Source organism: Mus caroli, chromosome 19, assembly GCF_900094665.2.
Source record: "Mus caroli chromosome 19, CAROLI_EIJ_v1.1, whole genome shotgun sequence".
Classification (NCBI taxonomy): Eukaryota; Metazoa; Chordata; class Mammalia; order Rodentia; family Muridae; genus Mus; species Mus caroli.
The window spans coordinates 2,871,873-2,880,851 of NC_034588.1; the positions used below are offsets into that span (position 1 = coordinate 2,871,873).

General features: G+C 49.8%; 1 protein-coding gene across 1 annotated transcript; it reads left to right on the plus strand.

Moving 5' to 3' along the window:
• The first annotated feature begins 18 nt into the window (after positions 1-18).
• Positions 19-7,551, plus strand: Cdca5 (cell division cycle associated 5). The gene is made up of 6 exons (XM_021151855.2): positions 19-233; positions 423-514; positions 1,412-1,477; positions 1,562-1,597; positions 5,880-6,329; positions 6,453-7,551. Exons 1-6 carry the CDS (start codon positions 188-190, stop codon positions 6,531-6,533), a joined length of 771 nt encoding a protein of 256 aa, XP_021007514.1. The 5' UTR covers positions 19-187; the 3' UTR covers positions 6,534-7,551.
• Positions 7,552-8,979: the final 1,428 nt, after the last annotated feature.

The following is an 8,979-nucleotide window of genomic DNA, read 5'->3' on the forward strand; positions in this document are numbered from 1 at the left end:
GATACGCCTCTGCCTTACGCTAGACGTAAAGCCTGTAACGACAAATGCGGATGGTCCGCCTCCGGCCTGTATCACTTCCGCTTTCTCGCCATCAAGGCGGGCAATTTGAACGTTTGAAGCAGCAAAGTTCCCGGTTGGCGCGAGCCTGAGTAGGCGACTGCGGCGGAGACTGAGCCCGACCGTACACATGGCGGAGCGGCGAACACGATCCGGAGGGGCTGCCCAGCGGTCTGGTGAGCACGGGAGCAGTGGGGCCGGGTTGTTTGAGGAACAAAACTTGGCTCCCGGTGGAAGACGCCCCAAAGGGGTAGTTGGGAAACGACTTTTGCTTTTCCGAACTCATCAAGCATCTTGTTTCGTTTGTTTGTTGCCTTTTCTTCGAGCAAAGTTTTGCTCACCATCAAACATGTTTTCCTTTCCAGGGCCCAGGACTCCACTTACTAAGCCTTCGAAGTCGTCCAAGCGGAAATCTGGCTCAGATCTCCCGAACTCGTTCCCTGAAGTCTGGCCGAGGGTGAGTTCCTGGTCCCCCAGGTGTTGGGGTTGGTTTTGTGCACTCCGTATTCAGATGCTAATTTTCTATGCCTAGGTATTGGTAGTCGGGCTAACTAGCACCTCCGGGCTCACTGTTGTTTTTTTTTATCATCTCTGATTGGTTGATTAAGAGCTGATCAGCCTATGGCTGGGCAGGAGAGGACAGAGGAGGCGGGACATCAGCGCCCAATGAGGCGTCCGGAAAAGTCCAGGGATAGAGAAGGGGGAGGCGCGGAGAGACCAGGTGGTTTCACTCTAAGGTCAAGAGGAGGGAGAGAGCAGTCATGAGGGCACACATGGACCAGATTGAGTCAGAGTAAGACTGAGATGCAGGTAGAGGACCGTGTGGCTGGTAGATAGGCAGCCTGAGAGGGTTAGAGTAGCTCAGAACCTGCCCAACATAGTGCCAGCAGCCTTTGAATAACAGCTCTGTGTCCTTTACTTAGGAGGTAGTGGGGTTGGGGGGGAAGAGATGCCCTGCAGTTATTTGGGAGCAAGGGAGTCAAAAAACTCCCGCCCAATGCTTCCACAGTTGGTGCCCAACATGGTGCAAGAACTTACAAACTTAGAACCAGGCTTAGAGGCTGAGAAGTCTTGCATAGAAGGTAAGAAAAACTTTTCTTAGCAACACCCCCAAAGTACTTTTGTTTTTTTTCCTCGAGACAGGGTTTCTCTGTGTAGCCCTGGGTGTCCTGGAACTCACTTTGTAGACCTGGCCGGCCTCGAACTCCGAAATCCGCCTGCCTCTGCCTCCCAAGTGCTGGGATTAAAGACGTGCGCCACCACGCCCGGCTCCCAGAGTACTTTTACACTGACCTAGAGGGCGTTGAACTAATGTAAAGCTCATGGATAATACTTTCCCCCCCCCCCCCCCCAGACAACTCCAGCGGCTCCAGTCAGAAAGGCCATCGTCTTGAAGAAGATCGTAGCTCATACAGTAGAGGTGAGGGGCTGAGAGAGGGCTTTGGGAGTGAGATGTCAAAACTGGGCTTAGCTATTGATTGATCAGTTGATGTCATCCCTACAGGTCCCAGATGTCCACACGGTTCGAAGAAGTCCTAGGGTGAGTTCAGTTCTGTTTATTTGTGTAGGATTTAATTCGTTTGCCTTAGGGGGTAGGCATATACTTCTACCCAGGCAATTGCTTCACGGCTTGTCAGTTTAGGTCTCACTGTATTAACAGTTTCCTGAACTGGAAGTTACGGTAGACCAGACTGGCCTCAAAGTCATAGAGATCCACCTGCATCAGTCTCTGCAGATAGATTGAAGTCTTAGAGATGGGCATGCTACCAGGACGGACTGTAGTTACCAGTCTTGTTTCCTGCCTGCGGGTGTCATTCATTTCTAGTTTTTTGGGGGTTTTTTTGTTGTTGTTTTTCCCCCAGAGCTGAGAACCACTGAGCTAAATCCCCAACCCCTCATTTCTAGTTCTTTATGCTCTGAGCATTCTCACTATTTTTCTTAAAAAGTTATGCCTTAACCACTGGGCTTCTGTAGACTGTTTTGCCACCAGATGGTTGTGATGGCACATGCCTTTAGTCGCAAGACTTGGGAGGCAGAGGCAGGCGGATCTCTGAGTTTTAGGACAGCCTGACCTACAGAGGGATAAGGTTGTTTTGCTGAGCGTTTATTTATGGTTTTTTTGTTTTATGGTTGTAGAATGAGTTATGTGTAGGGGCTAGAAAGATGGTTCTGGGTAAAAGCAGTTTTCAGATTCCATCAGATGGATCCTACACACCTACAGCTTCAGTTTGAGAGTATCCAACGTCCTCTTCCGGACACATGCATACACAGTGTAAAAGGTGCTGGGTGGTGGTGCACACCTTTAATTCCAGCACTCAGAAGGCAGAGGCAAGCGGATCTCTTTTGACTTATAGGCTAGCCTGGTCTACAGAGTGAGTTCCAAGACAGCCAGGGTTACCTGTGGCCAAGCCTGGCCCTGAATTTAGTATGTGCTTAAAGCTGGTTTTGAATTCCTGATTTTCAATCTCCCAAGTGCACGCCGTGATGCTTTGTTCTCTGACCAGGGTTGTGTGGCTGCCTGGCTTTGGTACTCTTCCTGCCTGGTCTCAGTGTGCTGGGAATTGCAGACGTGAGGCAAAGTGCCAGTTTGATCTGTTATTCTGATGTGTGTGGTGCTGGAGATCTATCCCAGGGCCGTACTAAGCAGGTACCCTGCTGGTGAGATAATCCCAGCCATCTTGTGATGGTGGAGGTGGGTTTTCAAGACAATTTTTCTAGGTAACAGCCCTGTCCTAGAACTTGCTTTGAAGACCAGGCAGGCCTCAGACTCACAGAGATTCACTCCCCTCAACCCCCACCCTAGTGCTAGGGTTAAAGGCATGCACTACCCCACCTAGCTTCCCAACCAGCTTTTAACCCAAGTACTGACATAATAAAGCTGAAGTATTGTAGAAAAGTTTCTCTGTGAATGGCGTCATTGGAGTCCTAGGACCAATGGGGAGAGTTAAGATGGTGAAGGCCCAACTAAGATGGTGGTGGGATGAATGTCCTATGACATCTCCCAGAGGTCCTCCTGATCAGTCCATTGCCACCACTGACACATTTCTCTGCAGTGTCTTTATCGACACCTAGTAGGTACTTACTTACATGTTTGATGTCTTTCTCCTCTAAACATGACCTTCAGAGAAGGAACTTCTGCATTCAAGGCCAGCCTGGTCTACATAGAGAGACCCTGTCTCAGAAATAAAAATCTGCCGGGCGTGGTGGCACACACTTTTAATCCCAGCACTTGGGAGGCAGAGGCAGGTGGATTTCTGAGTTTGAGGACAGCCTGGTCTACAAAGTGAGTTCCAGGACAGCCAGGGCTATACAGAGAAACCCTGCCTCGAAAAACAAACAAACAAATAAATAAAATAAAAAGTCTGCTGACTTTGACTGTAGAAGATGGAAGTTGTGGTCAGGGGCCGTCCCTCTTCTGATCGGCATCCCTTTATTTAGTGCTCCCTTTGTAGCATTAAGAACACAGTGAGGGGGCTGGTGAGATGGCTCAGTGGGTAAGAGCACCCGACTGCTCTTCCAAAGGTCCAGAGTTCAAATCCCAGCAACCACATGGTGGCTCACAACCATCCGTAACGAGATCTGGCGCCCTCTTCTGGAGTGTCTGAAGACAGCTACAGTGTACTTACATATAATAAATAAATAAATCTTTAAAAAAAAAAAAAAACACAGTGAGGGGGCTGGTGAGATGGCTCAGTGGGTAAGAGCACCCGACTGCTCTTCCAAAGGTCCAGAGTTCAAATCCCAGCAACCACATGGTGGCTCACAACCATCTGTAATGAGATCTGACTCCCTCTTCTGGTGTGTCTGAAGACAGCTACAATGTACTTACATATAATAAATAAATAAATCTTTAAAAAAAAAAAAAAAGAACACAGTGAGAGCCGGGGTGGTGGCGCACTCCCAGCACTCGGGAGGCAGAGGCAGGCGGATTTCTGAGTTCGAGGCCAGCCTGGTCTACAAAGTGAGTTCCAGGACAGCCAGGGCTATACAGAGAAACCCTGTCTTGAAAAACCAAAAAAAAACCACACAGAAGGCAGAATCAGCTGGGTGGTGGCAGTGGTGGCGCACACCTTTATCCCTGCACTGGGGGGGGCGGGGGGGGGCAGAGGCAGAAGGATCTCTGAGTTGCAGGCCAGCCAGGGCTGCAGAACAAAATTCTCCAGAGTTTATGGCCAGGAAATCTCTGATGACTTCCTTGTATTAGAGCACAATGCCCCTCCCTGAGTTTGTCCTTTGACTAGTTTACTAGGTCTTCAGCTCTAGAAAAGTAGTTGCCACGTTTCGTGTCCACTCTGAGCCTGCAGTGTGCAGGGCTCTGCTGGCCGTGTGGGCTTTGACGGTGATCTAGACAGCGGTGTCCTGATCCTCGAGCTTCCCTGTCTGGATGGCGTGAATGACGTAACAGACCAACTGCAGACAGTGTTGGGATGGTGGAGTTGCAGATGAGAGGCTGGGCTGGGCTGGATCTCAGGTGTGAAGAGCCTCCCTGGGGAGGAGTTGTGTGACCTGAGTGGGGTGTGAGTAACCAGTACCTTAGCCTCAAGTGCATATGTCAGGTTAAGCTTTTGCTCTTGACAGCTGTGCCATGGCTCCACTGGCCGTGGGTCAAAGCCCTTCTGAAAGCCGTGTACATGGAGGTGGTAGTGTGGTGGACTGTAATACACAGAGCGGTAGCTCTGTTCTAGCTTCGTCTGCAATCTCTGGATCATCACTTCCTGACCTCAGCCACTCTGACCCATTTTGTTCCTTGACCCTGGCTGAAACACCTGTCCTCAAGGCACCCCACCCTGCCCAACCTAGATCGCAGTTACTCTAGATGTCCACACAGCTCTGCTCCACACCTTCACACCACAGCTCATGTCTCCTCCTCAGTGAGACTACAATCCCAACCTGCCTCCAAGTTTAGTTCTGCAGCCTGTAACTCAGATCCACCTGCCTCTGCCCCCCCAGTGCAGGGATAAAGGTGTGCGCCACCACTGCCACCACCCAGCTGATTCTGCCTTCTGACCCCAGTGCTCCTCGCTGTGTTCCTTTTTTTTTTTTTTTTTAATTCTTTTTAAAGATTTATTTATGTGAGTTAGCTGTCTTCAGACACACCAGAAGAGCACATCAGATGGTTGTGAGCCACCATGTGGTTGCTGGGATTTGAACTCTGGACCTCTGGAAGAGCAGTCAGTGCTCTTAATTAACTGCTGAGCCATGTCTTCAGTCCCCTCATTATGTTCTTGTCGCTACAACGGGAGCACTGAAGTGCCATTAGGTGGCTTTTCGTTTCCCTTGATGTATTTACAGTACCCAAAACAGTCCCTGGTATAGGACAGGTCACCAATAGATACTTGGCCAAATGAACAGTTTTGAAGAATCTCTAGCAGTTACGTAGCAGGTGGCCCGTAAAGGGTGAGCCTGGATACAGGCAAAGTAATTAGGAGGCCATCAAGCCAGTTTAGACCTGCTGAGATTTGACATCAGCTAACAGGTGGTAGCTCTATACCAGACAGGTCTGGCGGCAGCAGCAGCAGCAGCAGCAGCTATACTCGCATCACAATTGTAACTCCTCTCTCTCTCCTGGCAGCGGGCATAGGGTGCAGGGCTCGTGCATTGTGGGCCTGTGTTCAATGGCTGCACTTGTTGCTTAAAATCTATCATGGCCTGGGGATGGAGCTGCACTCACAGCACAGTGTTTGCTGAACTTGGACAAGGTCCTGCGCTCCAGTCCTACAACATGAAGTACAAAGCAACAATAGAAACTGCGTGTGTCCTGTAGGCAGTCTTTCCATCCTGAATCCCCTAGCTCACAAGACTTCTCTCCTGTCCTGATACAGATCTCTTTTATTTTGGAAAAAGAAAACAACCCTCCGCTCAAGGTGCCCACTAAAGAAGACCTCTTCAAGACTTGTAGTGTCCCTGGTACTCCCTCCAGCACCCCCGTGCTGTACACTCAGAATGTTGAGCCTGACTCTGGAGAAGCGGAGCTGGACACCAGAGACCTGGAAATGTCTCAGAAAGTCAGGCGGTCGTACAGTCGGCTGCAGAGCCTCGGCTGTGCCTCAACCTCCACCCCTGGCCGCCGATCCTTCTTTGGCTTTGAGGGACCTGACGACTTGCCTGGAGTCTCACCTGTCGTGTGTTCAAAGTTAATCGAGACCCCAAAGGCACCTGCGAAGGACTTGGTTCCAGATAGGACGAAGGACTTGGTTCCGGATAGAACGCTCCCTGGAATCTCTCCCCCAGTTGTGAAAGAGAAACGAAAGAAGAAGGTTCCTGAAATCGCGGTGAGTGGGGCCAGACTTTTCTGACTCTTGGCGGGAAGGCAATGTCTGAGGTGTGGGTCTAGTGCTCTGGCCAACATGGCTGCTCTTCCCTCCCACTCATGTGTCCTCATTTCTTTCCACCAGAAATCAGAGCTGGATAAGTGGGCTGTGGCCATGAATGCTGAATTTGAAGCTGCTGAGCAATTTGAGCTTCTGATTGAATGAGATGAACTGGGATGCCCGTCATTAAGTGGGGTGACTTGGCTGGCTCTCCCCTCTTCCTGTACATACTGCCTTTTGAGTAGAGCAGGATATGTGGGGTCCCGGCCTCTTGTTATATTGTGTCTCGTTGCCCTGGACTGTCTACCTCTACAGCGTTGGTGAGAATCCACTGCTCTGAACCAGAACTGTCAGAAACAGGGTTAGCCATGGGCTGTCTCTCTGTTGCATTCAGCCACCAACCAGTAGAGAGGTTTTGTGTTCTGCTTTGGTTCTGTAGAGTTGAGAGATCTCAAAGACCAGGGAGACCGTTAAATGCTTAAGGGAGGATTTTTACATTGAATCTCTGGAGTCCGGGATATGAAAGGGAGGAAGCATAATTGGTTTTTAGCACAGTGACTTATGTAGGAACTGGCCCGTGTCTGTGCTCTGCTGTTGACATTGGTGAACGGGGTGCTGCTGCTTACAGCAAAGTGGCTACACTTGATAGTGTGGGCCTCAGATGCACCAGTGTAAGCTTTATAGGCTCTGCTTTGACCTCTTTCCTCGCCCACATCTGTTTCTTTGAATACAAGCTGCGTGGCCTCAGCTCTGGACACCATGTCACCTCATCTCTCACCTACTAAACAGCTTTTGCTGTGAGCTTAAAACTATTGCTCTCATGTGAGACCCCATTCCTGGGGTTGCTGGGAACGAAAGTGGATGTATCATGGTTTCTAAGGTGCCTGCCTGCCTGCCACCTCTCAGTCATGGCAAAAGCTGTGCTTTAAAGGCCATTGGCCTTCCAACCTTTACAAGTTCATGAGAACAGAAGCTGGGGGGAATGAGAACTCAGGTAAACTCCTGCTCCACCAGGGTGGCTTAGTGGATCACTCCTGCAGGCTCAGTCCTCAGCCATTCCTGTGGGCCTCGAGCTGAATCATGCTGAATTGCTACCATCACTGCAGACCTACCTGCCTGTGAGGAACTAGTGTGCAGCCTAAGGGAAAGGTGGCTTGATCTCAAATAAACTGTGTAGAAGTCTCTACGTTTGCAGACTGCTTTTTATTTGGTTGAAGGCGGAGCCACTGCTGTGAGGCCAGCCCCAGACACCATGTGTTCGGGCTGTATCACCTGTACAAGCTGCCGGCATGGCCTCCTTCCAGTGGCTCTGGTCCTACACTCTTCCTCCAAGCTAGGGCTTCCTGGAATGAAGGCCCAAGTCCTCCTGTCTCAGGAGGGAAGAACTTGGATCCGAGTAAGGCTGCTTGCTAAGTACTCGTTCCCAGGGGAGGTATATGGAATCAACTACAGCTAGCCCTGTTTCCCTTTTCCTCAGGCTCTATCCAATGGAGGAGATATCACCCCTCCTGGGTATAGTCACCCCTCCTGGATGGTACCCAGCAGCTAGGTTATGGCACCCCTTGAGAAGCTGACCAAAGATGGATTTCCTAGGTGTGTTGTGTAGATGTAAGTGTCTAGCTCATCCTCTGGTGAAACCTAGGACATGGCTTTCTCCAGTGCTCTTGCAGAACCTAGAGTACTGGTCTCAGCTAGACTGGCTCTCTCCCCTTCCCCAGGTCTAGGGTGACAGATACGTGCTAACCACATCTGGCTTCTGTTTGTGCTGGGGATCTGAACTCCAGTCCTCATGCATGCATAGGAGGCACTTTATTCACTGAGTCTTCTCTCTGTGCCCCACCATCATGTTCATGCTTAAAGTACATATGCATTACCATAATTTTAAAATGACACTGGCCAGTCGTGGTGGTACACACCTTTAATCCCAGCACTAGGGAGGCAGAGGCAAGAGGATCTCGGTCCCAGGACAGCCTGGTCTTAGTAGTTCCAGGCTGGGCAGAGCGATAGGGAAACCCTGTCTTATAAAACAAAACAGGCAGGCTGTGGTAGTGCATGTCTTTAATCCCAGCACTTGAGAGGTAGAGGCAGGCGGATTTCTGAGTTCAAGGCTACACAGAGAAATTCTGGCTTGGAAAAGCAACAGCTGGACACTGATTGGAGCTTGGTCCTGTAAGGACCTGGCATGGTTCCTCTTTAGTGTAAGTTAAGTGTTCTTGAGAGATCAGCCAGCCCATTCACAGGTAACCATTATGACGGTACTGAAAGAAGGGAGACATACACATAAATCTTTAAAAAAAAGGGGGGGGGCGCTGAAGAGATGGCTCAACAGTTAAGAGCACTGACTTCTAGAGGTCTTGAGTTCAATTCCCAGCAACCACACTGTGGTTCATAACCATCTTATCTGTAATGGGATCTAATGCCCTCTTCTGGTGTGTCTGAAGACAGCAACAGTGTACTCGTATATATAAAATAGATTTTTTTTATTTTGTTTTTCGAGACTTTTTTTTTGTTTGTTTGTTTTTTGAGACAGGGTTTCTCTGTGTAGCCCTGGCTGTCCTGGAACTCACTTTGTAGACCAGGCTGGCCTCGAACTCAGAAATCCACCTGCCTC